The sequence below is a fragment of the Boeremia exigua genome (assembly GCF_020726555.1).
Source record: "Boeremia exigua strain MPI-SDFR-AT-0100 chromosome Unknown C7974scaffold_1, whole genome shotgun sequence".
NCBI lineage: Eukaryota > Fungi > Ascomycota > Dothideomycetes > Pleosporales > Didymellaceae > Boeremia > Boeremia exigua.
Genome location: NW_025763518.1, coordinates 591,447 through 607,937, shown reverse-complemented (window position 1 = coordinate 607,937; position 16,491 = coordinate 591,447). Strand labels below are relative to the sequence as shown.

At 53.7% G+C, this 16,491-nt stretch overlaps 8 protein-coding genes across 8 annotated transcripts; 4 read left to right on the top strand and 4 right to left on the bottom strand.

Annotated features, from left to right (window-relative positions):
* Nucleotides 1-18: 18 nt before the first annotated feature.
* C7974DRAFT_3249 (uncharacterized protein) lies at nucleotides 19-2,345 on the top strand. The gene is made up of 3 exons (XM_046138959.1): nucleotides 19-414; nucleotides 466-1,994; nucleotides 2,046-2,345. The coding sequence occupies exons 1-3, from the start codon at nucleotides 378-380 to the stop codon at nucleotides 2,160-2,162; spliced, it is 1,683 nt and encodes a 560-aa protein (XP_046002439.1). The 5' UTR covers nucleotides 19-377; the 3' UTR covers nucleotides 2,163-2,345.
* On the top strand, nucleotides 2,341-2,929 carry C7974DRAFT_3240 (uncharacterized protein). The gene has a single exon (XM_046138936.1). It carries the CDS (start codon nucleotides 2,584-2,586, stop codon nucleotides 2,878-2,880), a length of 297 nt encoding a protein of 98 aa, XP_046002438.1. The 5' UTR covers nucleotides 2,341-2,583; the 3' UTR covers nucleotides 2,881-2,929.
* Nucleotides 2,672-3,828, bottom strand: C7974DRAFT_382032 (DNA-directed RNA polymerases I). The gene is made up of 3 exons (XM_046140637.1): nucleotides 3,661-3,828; nucleotides 3,523-3,605; nucleotides 2,672-3,469 (listed from the first exon to the last, which is right to left on the bottom strand). Exons 1-3 carry the CDS (start codon nucleotides 3,742-3,744, stop codon nucleotides 2,929-2,931), a joined length of 708 nt encoding a protein of 235 aa, XP_046002437.1. The 5' UTR covers nucleotides 3,745-3,828; the 3' UTR covers nucleotides 2,672-2,928.
* Nucleotides 3,829-3,969: 141 nt separating this feature from the next.
* On the top strand, nucleotides 3,970-5,183 carry C7974DRAFT_347924 (S-adenosyl-L-methionine-dependent methyltransferase; the record flags this gene model as incomplete). Its single annotated transcript, XM_046139405.1, has 2 exons — nucleotides 3,970-4,228; nucleotides 4,274-5,183. The coding sequence occupies 2 exons, from the start codon at nucleotides 3,970-3,972 to the stop codon at nucleotides 5,104-5,106; spliced, it is 1,092 nt and encodes a 363-aa protein (XP_046002436.1). The 3' UTR covers nucleotides 5,107-5,183.
* Nucleotides 5,184-7,828: 2,645 nt separating this feature from the next.
* Nucleotides 7,829-8,574, bottom strand: C7974DRAFT_407407 (uncharacterized protein; the record flags this gene model as incomplete). The annotated part of the gene is made up of 2 exons (XM_046143236.1): nucleotides 7,829-7,873; nucleotides 7,924-8,574. The coding sequence occupies 2 exons, from the start codon at nucleotides 8,572-8,574 to the stop codon at nucleotides 7,829-7,831; spliced, it is 696 nt and encodes a 231-aa protein (XP_046002435.1).
* Nucleotides 8,575-8,960: 386 nt separating this feature from the next.
* Nucleotides 8,961-10,735, bottom strand: C7974DRAFT_299216 (serine hydroxymethyltransferase-like protein; the record flags this gene model as incomplete). Its single annotated transcript, XM_046137734.1, has 5 exons — nucleotides 8,961-10,105; nucleotides 10,155-10,292; nucleotides 10,343-10,436; nucleotides 10,496-10,552; nucleotides 10,604-10,735. 5 exons carry the CDS (start codon nucleotides 10,733-10,735, stop codon nucleotides 8,961-8,963), a joined length of 1,566 nt encoding a protein of 521 aa, XP_046002434.1.
* A 756-nt stretch (nucleotides 10,736-11,491) lies between these two features.
* Nucleotides 11,492-12,700, top strand: C7974DRAFT_299409 (uncharacterized protein; the record flags this gene model as incomplete). The annotated part of the gene is made up of 1 exon (XM_046137744.1): nucleotides 11,492-12,700. One exon carries the CDS (start codon nucleotides 11,492-11,494, stop codon nucleotides 12,698-12,700), a length of 1,209 nt encoding a protein of 402 aa, XP_046002433.1.
* Nucleotides 12,701-13,419: 719 nt separating this feature from the next.
* Nucleotides 13,420-14,897, bottom strand: C7974DRAFT_299151 (tetratricopeptide repeat protein 4; the record flags this gene model as incomplete). Its single annotated transcript, XM_046137730.1, has 2 exons — nucleotides 13,420-14,141; nucleotides 14,444-14,897. 2 exons carry the CDS (start codon nucleotides 14,895-14,897, stop codon nucleotides 13,420-13,422), a joined length of 1,176 nt encoding a protein of 391 aa, XP_046002432.1.
* Between the last annotated feature and the right edge of the window lie 1,594 nt (nucleotides 14,898-16,491).

Genomic DNA, 16,491 nt, shown 5'->3' with positions numbered 1-16,491 from the left:
CAGAATCAAGTTTTTAATAGCCGCAAGTTTTGTATTGAAGTAAGTTGGTTGACTTGACGGTTGCTTATCCGCCATCTTTCCTGAAACGTAAAGTGGGCAGTCTCGGGTGCAGTTCAACCCCGCCCGTCCGTCTACAAGCTCCCGTCCACCCCCGCACGACAATCGACTCGAACATCGCGAACGATGCGCTTGTGGCGCCGAGGAACGATCATGGATTCTTGGGTCGTGGTAATACGATGCTTTGTATTCATCATCTTTACGTTGATTAACTTCGGTGTTGATTCAACCTGAGCACTCTTTCCCTACATCCCTATAGCCGTTCTAGGTTCATTGATTGCAGCAATTCAATATCAGGACATTAAGCGCCATCAGTCGAAATGGTCATATTTAAGTCGCGACAGCCGCCAATTGACTGTAAGTATGCACGTATACTCATCCCACATTATTTGTTTTGATGAAGTCCAGTACCTACCGAGTTGACAGACTGGGATTGGCTGTTCGACTCCTCTTACTCGCCTTTGAACAAATACCCTCCAAATGAACTTGCTGGCTTTCAAAATGCCATCACAAAAGAAAGGGTTAATTGGGCAGACGTCAAGAAGTACTCTACTTACATCGCCACCGCACTTGTGAAGAAGTATGGCCTTAAGGCAGGCGAAACAGTATCACTGTTCGGCCAAAACACTGTATGGTATCCGGTCGCCATGTTTGCAGGTCTTCGTGTTGGCGCAAAGATCAGTGGTGCAAGCCCAGCGTACAATGTCGAAGAGATGACGTTTGCGCTGAAGACGGCGGACTCTAGGTTCCTTCTTACGACACCCGGTAGTATGGAAGTTGCTTCTGCGAGTGCCAAAGCCGCTGGGCTGCCACAGTCGAATGTTTTCCTGCTTGAAGGCGAGCTTCCAGGCTACACTACTGTGCAGGAGCTCATTCGGATTGGAGAATCGTACGGCGACCATGGCCAGAGTCCAGCGTTTAAGATCCCTGCTGGCAAGAAGAATAAGGACGTGTGTGGGTTTCTCTCGTTCTCAAGCGGCACCACTGGACTCCCAAAAGCCGTCATGATCTCCCACCAAAATGTGATCGCACAGTGTCTTCAGATCCAGCAGATCACTCCAAATACTCAGAAAAAGATTATGGCAGTGTTGCCTTTGTTCCACATCACCGGCCTGGTGCATCAAATGCATCTTCCCATCCTTCTAAATGCAGAGGTCATCATGCTTCCGCAATACAGCATGGAGGGTATGCTCAACACCATCTGCGAATACAAACTAGGCGAACTGCTGCTCGTTCCACCGATCCTCATCCGCCTCGTTCGCGATCCAATCGTCGACAAATACGACCTGTCGCACGTAACACGCTTCTCGTCAGGCGCGGCTCCGCTCTCAGAAGAGATCATCCAGCTGCTGCAAAAGAAGTTCCCCAACACAGGCTTCAAGCAAGGCTACGGTATGACTGAGTCGTGCTCATGCATCACCGCGCACCCGCCCGAAAAGTTTGACTACAAGTACGCCCACAGCGGCGGCGCAATTGTCGCATCGACCGAAGTCAAGATCATCCGCCCAGACGGTACCGAAGCCGGCCTCAACGAAGACGGCGAAGTGCTTGCCCGCGGACCCCAGGTCGTAATGGGCTATCTCAATAACCCCACCGCTACGGCCGCGACCTTCGACGCAGACGGTTTCCTGCACACGGGTGACCAGGGTAGCATCGACGCGGAGAACATGATCCACATCAGCGACCGCATCAAAGAGCTGATCAAAGTCAAGGGCATCGGGGTCGCGCCCGCGGAGCTGGAGGATCTGCTGCTCGGGCACCCGCAGGTGGAGGACGTCGCAGTTATGAGCGTGCCGGACGAGTATAGCGGCGAGCTGCCTAAGGCGTATGTGGTGCTGAAGGCGGGCGTGCAGGAGAGCGCCGCGGCAGGGCGCGAGATCATCCACTACGTGAAGGAGAAGAAGGTCAGGTACAAGTGGATCCACCAAGTCGAGTTTGTAAGTGTGCGCGTGCGATGTGCTGGTGCGGTTGCTGACGCTGCTGGACAGATCAAGGAGATTCCGAAGTCGCCGTCCGGGAAGATCTTGAGGCGCGTGCTGAGGGACAAGGAGAAGGCTGGTCAGTACGGATTGGTAGTCCAGGACGAAGCAAGAGCCAAGTTGTAAAAATCTAGGGGGACATTATGGCGTGGTTTGGTGTGGTCCGGTTTGAGTATGGTCGCCCGACTTTCCGATTTCGTCCTATCATTGTAGTTTCAAGAATGGATGAAGTGGGGTTTCGACAGACCTTAGTCGCGACCCCACACTGTCACCTCGATCACCACCAAATCAGATTTTGCTTGTTTTATATTGTTAACATGTTATTCCTGCCTCCATCAAAGCGAGAAACGGGTTTTGTAGTGTACGTTACCCCATCTGCCCTGATCACCTCAATCCAGATAACTAATTCCTAACAGGTAGCGGTTATCACTCCGGATTCTGATCACCTCAGTATCTTCCGGCAACCCCGGTTCGATTCCGGGCAAGACCTCTCTTTTTGCTCTGGCAGAGCACTCGCAGCGTCGATAGACGCAGTGGTTGTACATCAATGTCAGAACGACAGTCGCCTCTGCTTTTCTTCGCGTTTCTTTTTAGCTCCAAATTTGGGTGTCACTTGCACTATCGCTGCTCCAGGTTCAAGTTTGCTTTGAATGCAATGCTTTCAGTGGTGTACATAGATGTGACCAGAGTCGTTTTAGACTTCCGTCTTGCTTTTGCAAATGCCAATCATCCTCAAGGGTGCCTTTCCCATTCGCCAAACGCCTCGCAATATGATCCTTCCTCTTGCTTCTCCAACTTGAGCTCTGAGCTATACAACCCCGACCACGGCTCCTCGATTGCGTAATTGTCTCGTATGCTTGCTCCTGTGCTTCCTTGCCCGTCTTCAGCCACTTCAGATAACCCATCGGTAACTAGCATAACGACCTGCGGTTTCCGACTTTCTTATGATCTTGACAACACTACCGCGCCTCAACCCCAAGTACTTGGCGACCGGATCTGTGGACTGGATCCTAGGCAGCTGTGTGGCCTTGAGACGGTACCTCTTGAGTAGCTGCTGCTTCTCCTCCTCACTGAGCAGAACGTGCTTAGGCACCAGCTCGTGCTTTGTAATGTTGACCAGCAGATCTTGCTCAACAAAGACCTCGACGCCGCCCTTGGGACCCTCGCTCATGCTGGCCGAGCCACGCAGCAGACGGATGGCCATACCGGTCATGGGCTTGACGGTGACCATGATACCCGAGTAGAAGGTGCCGTTGACTAGATGCTGCATGTAGTCGCGCAGCTGCTTCAGGCCGACGTTCTCGTCGCTGTTGAACTCAATCCAAATGGTGCCAATCGTCGCCCGCGGCTCGGGGTCCTTCTTGGTGGGTACCGCAGTGTACTTGGCAAGCATCTCTTCGCCAGGCTGGCAAGAGAAGTTGAGGCGCGAACGGCTGTGATAGCATTAGTACGAGCGCTCTAGAGGTGGTCTCAGGTGGCTGCATACTCGGGCTCGCCGTCTGCACGGCCGAACTTGATGGCAAACTCGTCCAGAGACATGTTCATGTCGTCCTCGAGGACTTGGTAGCCCTTTATCTTGTCAGCGCCGTGATCCATAGCGTGTGCAGGCGCCGGCGCATCCTACTCGGTCATGCATCATCTCCTTGGTCGTGCGCCAGACCCTCCACATGCGGATCAGGTTGGCACTCGGTTGCCTCTCGTCAGACATGGCGGCGGCGGTCGCTTTAGCGGGTGATGAGGCGGTGGTGAGAGGGTCGAGGCGGTGGCAGCAGCAGCTCAGGTAGGCCAGTGCATCAAAGACGCGCAAAAGTTCAAAGGCCGCCGCGCCAAGCACATCTCGACGTGCGGCGCTGCGCTTTCCCTGTTGCGCTCTAGTCCCCGCCGACTGCTGCCCCACCATGGAAGCTCCCCGAGCTCGCATCAACAGGTGAACATGACATCTTCAAACCAAATCCCAAACCTCAGAACACTGCTCGGATCCGGCCGTGGAGGCGCCCTTAGAGGGTCAGGGCGCGGACGAGGTGGTCCTAGTAGCTCTAGCGACGAAGTCCGCGACCATGCAGTCAAAGGAACTGACCAGGATGCGGCGGGGAGCAGGGTGAGCTGTGTCGAGCTGGGCTACCTGCACGATCCATATGCAAGGCTGTTTGCAACACAGCCGTCCACAAGGCGACTGCCGTTGCTGAATAGAGGTATGAGCTGCACCGCCTCTTCATTCGCACTACTAACAAATACAGGCTCCTACGTTCGCACGTCGGCAATCGACCTCCTCGTCACCAAGTTCCTCCTCACACATCCTTCCTCGACGAAGCAGATTGTGTCGCTCGGTGCTGGCACTGATACGCGCTTCTTTCGCCTTCTCGACGCCTACCCCGACGCTCGTCTCGTCTACCACGAGATCGACTTCCCGACCAACACCTCGCCTAAGATTGCCTGCATACAGAGACAGCCAGTGCTTCATCGCAAACTGTTCGAGATACCCAAAAACTCGACATCATACCATTCCGCGACATATAATATACACGCTCTCGACCTGCGCGCCTTAGCCGCTCTTTCAGACGATGCGTCGCTGCCCGAACTACCAAACCTCGACCCTACTATACCCACCTTGATACTCTCCGAGATGTGTCTTGTGTACATACAACCTCAGACTGTTCAATCCATCATCTCTACCTTCACCACCCGCTACCTCACACCCACCACGCCCGCGTCCCTCATACTCTACGAACCGATACTACCCCGAGACGCTTTTGGCAGAACCATGATATCGAACCTCCAGACGCGAAATATTCATCTTCCCACGCTCATGGCATATCCAGAGCTTGGCGACCAGCGTGCGCGATTGAATGGGTACGGCTTCAAGAACGGTACGAAGGCGGCAGATACCGACTTCATCTGGAAGCACTGGGTGAGCGATAAAGAGAAGGAGCGCGTTGCAAGCTTGGAGATGCTGGATGAACTTGAGGAACTAGAGCTTTTGCTCAGGCATTACTGCTTCGCCTGGGGCTGGCGAGATGGGGAGAGCGACGTGTTTTCGAAGGCATGGGCAGACGTGCAGGAACAAAGTTAGACTGTTCCTGATTCAATGAGAATCGGAATTCAAAGCAAAATTAGATGATACCCAAAAATTGGTCACATTAGATTGGTCTTGAAATGATGTTGAAAGCAACACGTGCACCCGCGACCAGCCAACTTAAGCCGCGGCGCGCTAATGGCCGTTCGCATCGTGCCTGCCCTTTCATGATCAACAACCACGAAATCACGAACAAAGACTGTCGCAACTCACCCCCTTTGATCGCTCGGGGGATGTCGTAACTCTAGGTCGACCTTGTCTCACGGCTGTCTCCCTCTAATCCAGCGCACCCGCTTTGCGACAAGTCAACAAACAATAAAGACATCAACACAATGGCCTTCAACAGGGCCAACCAGCCGAGCTTCAACCTCTTCACTGGGGTTGAAGAGTCGCCGCCGCCACCTGAGCCTCTACGACAGACCTTTCGAACCACCATGCGCGCTTCAATCGCAACGAATGCGCCGCACACCGTAGTGCCAGATAATCCTGTCAACGAAGATTTGCGCGCGCAGCTGAACACGCTACGCTATGAGCTCGAGACCGCAAAACAAGAAAAGGCAATGCTAAAGATAGAGCTCGACCAAGAACTCAGAGATCTGCAAAGTCGAGTCGAAGCCGAATCTCGCAGATCGCAGCAAGCAGAAGCAGCGAATGCCCAGACAGCAAAGAAGTACGACGTGCTGTCGAAGGAGCTATCTGAGGAGCGAACACGAACCGAAAACGAACGACGCGATCTCGAGAGGCGGCTGCGACAAAGTCAAGAGAAGGCGCAATCGTTACAGGAAGACTGTGACGAGGCCAAGGAGGATCTGGCGACATCACAGCGACAGAACGACCACAGATACAACATCCTGCAGACAGAGCATCAGCGCCTGAAGGACAGCGTGGAGGACATACAGACAGACTTGGTGTCTAAGGTTAATGCGCTGCAGGCGGCGCAGAAAAAGTTGGGAGAGAGCGAGGAAGAGGTCGGAAAACTTGAGGCTGAAGTGTTGCGATTGAAGGCTATCACAGGCGACGCCGAAACTCTGTCTGTTATCAAGCGAGAGCTGTCGGATCAAGTTGCGCACATCCAGAAGCTCGAGGCGTTGACAAGAGAGCAGAATGCTGAGCTCAGGAACTTCCGCCAACAGCACAAGGCCATTGAGGTTGTCGAAGAAGAAAAGAGATCACTTCAGACGAAGCTGCGCATGATGGACGATCTACAACGACAACTAGGTGAGGCTGAGATGAGGAAGCGGGTGCTTGAGGATGAGCGGGATTCGTGGACATCATATCTTGAAGCCGAGGCCAATGAGGACGGAGAGCTACGATTCGAGACGCCTGAGGATCTAGCGCGAGCCTTCATCCAGGAGCGGATAGATAAGACAGATCTACTGAACAAGCTGGGCGAGGTCAAGCCTGAGCTCACCGTGAAAGAGGCCAACATCCAGGCATTAGAAGACGAGAAAGCCAAATTGCAGGCTGAGATACAGCAGCTGAAGAGTTCTACGACAACGAGCAGCACACCCAACGCGAAGGAGGCACAAGCTCGTGCTAGGCTCGAACGCCAAAAGACATTAGCAACGAAAGAGGTTGAATTCCTGCGCGCCCAAGTCAAAGCTTTCGACGATGAGGAACGCGAGATGCAACCCGATTCCTACGATGCAGCAAAGACACAGCGCATCCAAGAACTCGAAGCTCTTGTCGACGAGCACCGCAAAGAACTGAACACCCTCCAAAAAGAGTTCAACAGCATTGAGAAGCTCACGCCAACACCTACCACGGGGCAAAAGCGTCCTCTCGAGACCGACGAAACTGACGAGCGTGTCGGCGAACTCCGCCGCAAAAACCGCCAACTGGTCGAGGACCTGTCGACCCTTGAGAAGAAGCTCAAGCTGATCCAAACCGAATACAAAGCGCAACACAGCCAACTCAAAAAGCTCAAAGAGTCCTCGCGCACACGCGTTCTCGAACTCAAAAGCAACCCCACCGCCGACGCCGAAGCCCTCAAGCTCTCTACCGTCCGCACTCTGCGCGCCGCAAACACCCAGCTGCTCGCTCAGCTTGAGCGCGCCACCCCGCCCCCCAAAAGCGTACCCTTTGCTACCTACGAGGCCGCCCAGGACGAACTCGAGGAGCTGCGCCACTCGCTCGCTAGCAGCGAGAAGAAACAGGCCCGCCTTAAGCAGATTTGGGCTGCTAAGAGTCTCGAGTTCCGCGAGGCGGTGGCGTCGATTCTGGGCTGGGAACTCAATTTCATGCCAAATGGTCGCGTTAAGGTGACGTCGATGTTCAAGCCAGCGGACGACGAGGGCGAGAACAGTATCGTGTTCGATGGCGAGAATGGGACGATGAAGGTCAGCGGTGGCGAGCAGAGTGTGTTTGCGGGCGAGATTCGGGATCAGATTGTCTACTGGGTCGAGGGCAGGAAGGAGATACCATGTTTCCTTGCGGCGCTGACTTTGGAGTTCTGGGAGAGAGGGCCTGGGGCAGAGATGACTATGAAGCTGTGAGATGGGAAGGATTAGGACAGTATAGGCTGAAGCGGGCATCAACGTCATACGGACAGAGGCTGAGCACTATCAGGTGGACGATATCCATGCGTTTTTGATCAGATTTACGAAGTAATATACCATGCCACGAGATGGCAGCCTTTTTCAACACCTGATTTCTCTGCGTCACTTTCACTCCACTCATAATCCGCCACTGCCATTAAAGCATCCCCAGCCTCATCAACTCACTCTCCAACTCCGCCTGCCTCGCGCGCCTCGCATCCCTCGCCCTATCCCAACTCTCGCTCCTCACCCTCCCATATCCCCTTCCAGACCGCACCCACTCCGTCGTATTCTCATCTCGCCCGACCGTATGCCGTCCGACCTCCATCCTTGCCATCTCCACATGTCCGGGACCTCTCCTCCACGCCCTTGCGTCACCCCGCGCCCTTGCGCTCCAGCGAAACCACCACAGGTACCCAAACACCCACAGCCAGAGGAAGACGCCCAGTGCGAGGATATCGTAGAACACGAGCGCGAACGTGGCTGCGGTGAACCAGTTAGGCCACTTGGTGATGGACTCGGAGCCGGCTGTGTCGAAGGGCGACCCCGCCCCTTCCTGCCTGTGGTCGTTCGGAGCTTCTTCGTTGCGCCAAGCCTCCACGACAGGTGTTGGTGTTGGTGTCGGGTTCGACAGGGTGATGACGATGACTGTGGTCGGGAGGCAAGTGGTGTTTGTGCGATCGAAGGTCGAGGTGGTGCTCGAGTTTGTTGCTACCGTAGAGTCGGGTGCGGGGATAGTTGAGATCAACCAGGTCGAGGAGGCCGTTGCGATCGAGTTGAGAGCTTCACTGGTTGTGGTGAGTAGTGGTGCTGGCAGGACGGAGGTCGAGACGCCGTCAACACTGCCCATATCCAGGGCGAAGCTTTGGAGCTGCGCGGCTGCGCCAGTAGCCAAGAGAACACAGTGAGCGAGTGTGTGACCCAGCATTGTGATTGCCAGTGTCGTCAAAGCGAAGGTAGGTGCTGGTTTCGTGCTAGCGAGCGTGGGACACGAAACAAGAGTGGTACAAAATGAAGTTCTACGGACTACGAAAGTGATGGAGAAGGTGATGTGTTCGGGATGGGAGCAAGCCTGGTGACTGTTGTTGCGGGATTTGGAAGTCGCAGGTTGGTCTGTCTGAGTGAGGAAGAAGGAGCAAGGTGAAGAGGGAAGGTGAACGTGAACTTTGCACAGCTTGCGCAGCAGATGCAGATCAATAAAAGTGGCCTATGTACAGAACATGTGGTATCGCCAGACTCCAGGTTCTTCGAGTGGAGTGCTGTTTAATTTCAAATCAGCATTGGGTTAATCGATTTTCTTTGGCGCGTCAACGTTCACGAGTCCTTGTCCCAGGGCAGCGCGAATGTCCCAGTCCAGTCCTCAACCTCCTTCCGCAGCTCGAGAATGTCAGTGATATCGTCGCCCTCACCAACGTACTCCTTGAAGGCCGCAACGCTACCGGGATTCTTGCGGCCACTCTCCTCGGCCTTCTTCTTTGCATCCTTGTCCAGCTTCTGCGTGATACCAACAGCGCGGTGAACAACGTCAGCCACACGCTTGAAGTCCTCGGGCTGGAAGCCACGAGTAGTCATTGCAGGAGTACCCATGCGCAGACCACCAGGCTTGAGGGCAGACTTGTCACCAGGAACAGTGTTCTTGTTTGACGCGACACCCACAAGCTCGAGAACGCGCTCCACTCGGGCGCCGTCGACACCACGATCCTTCAGGTCAATCAGCACAAGGTGATTGTCGGTGCCGCCGCTGACAAGATTGTAGCCCAGACCACCGTTCTCCTTCGAGTCACCAAGGCGCTTGGCGAACGCCTGAGCGTTTTCGAGGACTTGCTGCTGGTATTCCTTGAACTCCTTGCTTTGAGCTTGTTGAAGCGCAACGGCAAGGGCGGTAATTGTGTGATTATGAGGTCCTCCTTGGTGGCCGGGGAAGACGGAAGAGTTGATGGGACCCTCAAGGTCGTACATCTCCTTGTTGCCTTTCTTATCGACGCGTCTGACGCCCTTGCGGAAAAAGATCATAGCACCTCGCGGGCCACGCAGAGACTTGTGGGTTGTGGTTGTGACAATATCAGAATAAGGAAAGGGCGAGGGAATAACGCCAGCGGCAACAAGGCCTGAGATATGAGCCATGTCGGAGAGAAGGTATGCGCCAACCTCATCTGCGAGCTTGCGCATGCGCTCGTATTCGATCAAGCGGCTGTACGCAGATGTGCCAGCCACAATGACCTTAGGGCGGTAGAGGTGGGCCAGCTCAGCCATCTTCTCGTAGTCGATGATGCCAGTCTTCTCATTCAGCCTGTATGGGAGAGTCTCGAAGTATTTGGAGATGGCGGAGATCTTCTTGCCGGGAATCTGGTAGCCGTGCGACAAGTGGCCGCCGTGGGGAAGATCAAGGGCGAGGATACGGTCGTGGACGTTCATGACGGCGGAGTAGGCGTAAAGGTTGGCAGGCGAGCCAGACAGCGCTGAACGAAGGTCAGTTTCAAGTTGCGCTAACAATACAGATTCACTCACGCTGCACGTTAACACCCCATTCCTCGGGGCTGAGGTTAAAGGCCTTGAGCGCACGCTCCTGGCAAAGACGCTCAGCCTGATCGATGAACTCATTTCCTCCGTAGTACCGTTGTCCCGGGTACCCTTCCGAGTACTTGTCTGCACATCGATGTGAGCTTCGTTTGTTGCGTGTGATGTGTGACACATACTTTGCATGACACTGCCGAGGGCATCGAGAACAGCTTGCGATGTGAAGTTCTCAGAGGGAATCAGGTTGATAAAGTGCTTCTGGCGCTTCTTCTCCTACAGTACGAGCATGGTAAGCTTCAACCGCGTATGGAGCTTGGTGGCGTGAGTCGTACCTTCTCGATGATATTGTAGACAGTAGGGTCGGCATCCTCGAGGTCTTGAGAAAGCACCTACTCAAGGTCAGTCAATTGCCCGTTCCAAAGCTCTAAAGCTCATGCTACCTTCTGCTGTGCCTCCAGCGAGGTCGCGTATCCCCGCCATTGTCGCTGTAGTATTCTTGGATGGTTTGTAGCAACTGTGCGACGAGCGAGTTGGCCTAGAGGCGCTCTGCATACTGATCTGAGAGACGCCATTGCTGCAGGGTGTGTACCGGGAATTGAAGGCGCGTCGCGGCCTTTAAAGCAACTTGATGCGATTACTGGACCTGATATCCGCAAAGGGCAACAGGACGATGGGGCGGCAATCGGCGGCAAAAAGCGCAACGGCCGGCGTTTCCCTTTCCCGACGGCCGTGCCTTAAAACTTTTCCAGCCTCGCGTCTCTCTCTTGTTCCTTACAACTAAAACCTCGTGATTAAATGCTTTCAAGACAGCTTCATTCTCGCTCGGCCGGCGCAAGCTGGCTGACGCGGGTGCTGCTGAGACGCTGCGGGCATCACCACCCAAGAGCAGACGAGAAACCTTATGAATGGAATTAGTTGTGCGCTGCATCTGGCAACGCCAATGCTGGCCAGGTTGATGTGAGAGTGACGACGACTCGCAGCCATTTCAGGTCGATGGCTTCGTGTTGCCGTCTCACTCGAGCCATTTTTACCGTAGGTAGCAATTCAATTGATTCATCTCGTCTTCATCTTTCCTGTGTCAGTACATCCTATCTCTATGCCTTGCCTTTACGCCTTGCCTCTCTCATGTGGCTTGGCAAGCCAACGGCAGCTTCACTATGAGTGCACGACCACGCATCGCCGTTTCCTTAGGTACTCACAACAACAACGCGTGCCTGCTAGTTCGCGTTCGTTTGACCGACGCGTCAACAACCTCGACTTCAGCGCTGCCTGCTGCAGTCACGCACCAATCTCACCGCTACACGCGCAAACGGACAGCAGTATTAAAGATGCCTTCCTCTACATCGAGGGGGTCATCCTCTCCCCCACCACTGATCTCTACTGAGCAGGAAGGCAGCCCTGAGCTTGAAAGTCCATCGAAGATCACTCAGTACAACAAGCGAACCGGCCGCCCTGTACGCCGAAGCGCTGGGAAAATGAAACGTGATGCGGGGTATGTGGATTCTACCGTTATCGAAGAAAAAGATTTCATACCGTTTACCTCCGAAGACGAGAGTGAGGAGGACGACAGCGACAAGCCAAAGCGCAAGCGGAAACGAAGCCCATCCCCACCATCTCCACCCGTTGATCCTATCATCTACAACCCACGTCTTGATGATCTGACGGATGACGAGACAGTGAGTGCGTTTCGCCGCCGCACACCGAAGAAGACACCTGTTACCCTTCGGTTCGATGTACCGTTAGGATACCATGGTCCGCTGCTTGTAAAGCTGGATCCTACTATCTTGAACTCGGAGGACACAGACAAAGGACACGGTATGCAACAGGCAAAGAGGAGTCGCAGAACCAGCCCAGAACCCGCCGCCCCCCAGAAACGGCATAAGGGCTTTACCGACCTACCACCCGAGCTACGTAACAAGGTCTACCGATATGCCTTTGTGCGCGACAGGAACTTCCAGATACCTGCTTGCAAGCCTTGGGGAAGCGGAGATATCTGCCAGTCAGGCCAGTTCTTGAGCACATGTAAGTTAGTGCACAACGAAGGCTGCTCCATTCTATACGGCGAGAACACTTTTGCTTTCGAGAGGCATGAGAGCACACGCGGTACGTTCTACGAGCACAAGCCCAAGGAGATTGGCTACCAGGATGCTCTGCAATTCCTCAAGATGATCGGCCCGGAAAACATCCAGTATCTGCGAGATATTAAGATCATCTTCAACGATGCTCGCCCGTCCGATACGCCGGACGTGAATTCCAATGAAGATCGACGTTATATGTCAGATGCGGTTTTGATCAACGTTCTGCGCATCTTGCGAAATGCCAAGTTGCGCAAACTGTCCTTGGCGTTTATTGGTCGACGAAACCTTCAGAGCTCCGACGTCAGGTTTCTGGGTTATCTAGAGCAGATCAAGGTGGACGAGTTGAAGAAGTGGGTCCAGCCGAGGAGCTACTACTTCGAGCACAAGATCCGTCACAGTGTCTGGATCGACCTCGTCGAGCAGATGGTCCGCAAGAAGAAACTGTATGACACTGAGTAGTGACTCTGCCCATGACCTTTTCTACCGGTATCTGCCTGCTACTCTGGTCACGGTTATATCGACAGTCCTCTTTTCCAACGAAGACCACCCTCGTTTTGGCTCTACTGTCATTTGTAAGACTTATGTTGCGACTCCATGTTCCCGCGACTTCTTATTGGGATACTCAACGACAAGTCAATCTTCTGCCACCCGACCCATATCAGGCTTAGGAAGATGTTAAGATTCTGGTTTATCATGGGTTTTCTGTAGCGAGCACGGTACAAAATTTTCTAGGGAGTTTTATGGAATCAGCATCAGATACCCACATCAACATGTTTAGCAAACGAATAAAATGTATGAATCACAAGTATCCCAATCATTCGCCAGTGTCTTGTAGGGGCGGCAACGAACAAACATACGACGACAAACAATTCAGCGAAAGGCCTGTGAAGAAATTAGCCCTCCATCGAATAATCATTTGATGCAAAGTCTGGTATCTGGGTTCAGTTACATCATATCATCTCATCTTCATAAGGAAGACGTGTTCAGGATACATCATTGCACACAGGCATGTACGATCATTCACTTCACACCTATGTAAAGTCATATTTAGCACGTCTTATGAACTGCAGGATTGAATCGAACGAATCTGTTTAAAAACGAGACGTAAGATCATTGACTCTTCTTACTCCAGGCTGCATCTTGCCAAATGCCTGGCTAGAAGTGCCAGGGTATAGTACTCAAGCGGTAGTTCCTTTTCTCTTCTTGAACTCCTCAATCCACGCCGCACTCTTCTCCTTCGGCACCACACTGATCCGCACTAGTCCGTCACTGACAACCACCTTCCCACTCCCCAGCACCTTATGCAGCGCCATCTTCTTGCCGACCTTGATCAGCCCGCCCGCCGCTGTCTCCATGTAGGCCTCCACTTTGTCAACCGTATACTCATTCTCCTCGTCCCACGGCAGCGGGAATATATACTCCAGATGCTCCGGGAGGGTCTGGTGCTCGTTGAAGGCCTTGATGAAGTCCGACTGGGAGTGCGCAGGGTACAAGATCAGGCAGGGATAAGAAAGGGGCGAGGACGGATCCACCGGGTTGGAGAGCTGGATTTTCGCGTCTTCTAGATCCGGCGCTTCGTCGGTTGTCGTGCGGACAGTGACGTTGCGCGCTTTGAACGCCAGGTCGAGCGTGGCACGCTCGGAGGCTGTTTTTTCTTCCCGGGCACGCCGATCGGCTTCGACCTTGGCAATGTAGTCTTGTCGCTTCTTGATCTTTTCGGCGAGGGCCTTGAGAGGTGCATTGGTGGGGTCCAGTTTGAGTCCGAATTCGCATGCGTCTGTGGCCTCGGCGAATTTGTCGAGAGCGAGACAGGCACTGCCGGAGCGGTAGTAGGCTTTGATATTGGAGGGGTTGATGCGAAGGGTTGAGGCACAGTCGTTTATGCATGAGCGATAATTCACTGTTATTGATGTCAGCATCCAACCGTTGCGCAGGGCTGGAGAGCATGGATCATGGTATGCAAGCGAGGAGACTGAAGGTGCAGATTGTTCATTGTATATGGTCGGTCTATCATGTGGACAATATTTGCATCCATCTGGCCTCCTCGCTCGCTCTTTCTCCATACAGCAGAAGACCAAAGTAGACAATGGCTGCTTGCTTGGCCTGATGCTCTGGGAGTGTGTCTGCAAAGTCTTGTGTCCGTGCTCTCACTGTTTAGGACAGAAGATGCTCGAAAAGGAAGTTCAAACATTGAAGACTTACTTTTTTCCAAGTTGCACAGCGCCCTGTTAACGTAACACGCCTCCTCTACGACCTTCTCCTTCTTTGCTTCTTCTTCTTCGTCAAGCTCGACCTCAATGATCTTTCCTCCCTCGACTTCTGCCTCCGGATCTGGCTTCGCCTGCGGTCCCTTGAGCGCTGCTATCGCTTTATCGTAGAACTCTCTTGCATCGTTCCATTGCTTTGCTCGGGCACACTCATTGCCCTGCTGTCGAAAGTTCTCTGCAATCTCGAACCTTGTGCCTTCGTATGCGAGCGCCTTCATAGCCTCAAGCATCATGTTCTCACCACCTTCGCCATCAGTCTCGTCCAAAGTCGTCATGAACAAAGGCATTCGATTCATTTCCGCCAATACCTCATCAACGCTTTGCTTCTTGATATCAGCCATGGCCGGCGGCATGGCCGGTGCGGCTGTTGCTTTCCCATGCTGCGACATCTTGTCTGGTCGACTCTGCTGCAAGTGATTTTGATGTTGTCACAGAGCTACGCGGCCGTGCACTTCCAAAATTTGCGAATGTTCGCTTAGTCAAAGTAAAAAGTGGGGTCCGTCCCGTCCGACCCTTGGAGGCTTGCCGCGAACGCTGACTCTCATCTTGCAGCAAATTGGACAGGGCTACCATGCGAACGCCCAACTTTGATCAAAAGTCAAAACTGGAGGGGCTGCTCGACTAGCATTAGATGCATGGGAGAGCTAGACGATCAAACTCTCCTTTGCCGAACCTCAGGTCATAACCGGACGATCGCGACTTCGTACAGCGATGCAACGCAAATCTCTTGCTCTGTCACAGTAGGAAACGAATTACCTGTCAATGCCAGATTGCTTGCTGAGCCTCGTTACTGGCAGGCGACACACCGGTCAGCAGGGGGTTTATGTTTATGCGTGTGCTCCCTGCAGCTTCGGCTGCAGGTGCCCGCTCCAGAGTCTTCGGTTTTAGGTGCAACCTCTGTCGCCTATTTTGATGATCGCCTCGGCTGTATGATCAGCAGAATTCGGGAGGCCCCTGGAGTAGAGTCCGACATTGCAAGGGGAAATGGTGGTGAACATGCTTTCTTTGGTCGTTCCCATTGCGCGGTCTGGGGACGCGCGACGAAGCTCCCTGCAATCACGATGAAATAGGACGCGTTACACCCGACAAATGAATCGTCATGGTCCTCGGAGCATCCCGCACCCAATGCCAGACGCCAACTCGAACCAGATCTGGGCTCCCGTATCTGACAGGAAGCGCAATTGGACCTCAATGAGACCGATGCTGATGCGAGAAGTCCCGGCAAGGTCACGTTAGGAAATTACCGTGGGTGATCTCGATTTCCATATCAAATCCACTTCTTTGCGGCGCCGAACAAGCCCAGGCGGTCCTCAGACCTCCTCACCGGGTCCAATGCCATGGATGCGCGTCTCACGGCGTCGCACGCCTAACCAATGCCCAAACAGAAGACCAGTCGGGCACTTGTTGTTCATTCGCAGATTGCAGGCTCTGGCAATCGGTCCAGAGCGACACCCTCGAAATAGAGTTGTGACGGAAGATCGTATCCTACACTAGAGCCAACGGTATCGCGCGACGGCAGCTCAAGTCGCATCGCTTGGATCACTCAACGCACACGCCATGGCTTGCCCGACGGTTTTGCTTGCGGCGCAGTGCGAAAGGCTGAACCTTGACACTTGAAACCGCGGGTCATCACGGCTTCATTGAACGACGAGAGCGAAGTGACCAGGTATCTATTCATTCATCCAAAGCGCCACCGCCGATGCGGCGCAGCTTTCATAAGTTGCTGTGCCGCTCTACACCTGTCAGAAACTTGACAGTTAGCCGTTGCTCATTCACAATGTGCATCGTTACGCACTATCACGCTCCTTCAGTGCGCCATTGCCGGATGGTAAGGTGCTCGTCCAAAGTCAATGCTCGTAACCCCCCTGTCGGGTCATTTCTTTTCTATCGTTAACGTGGCGGAGAAATGCGCACCCAATAGGACGTGCAGGATTTCCTGGAGTGGAGCGATGTGAACCAATGGGACCCACCTCTGGCGGTTAA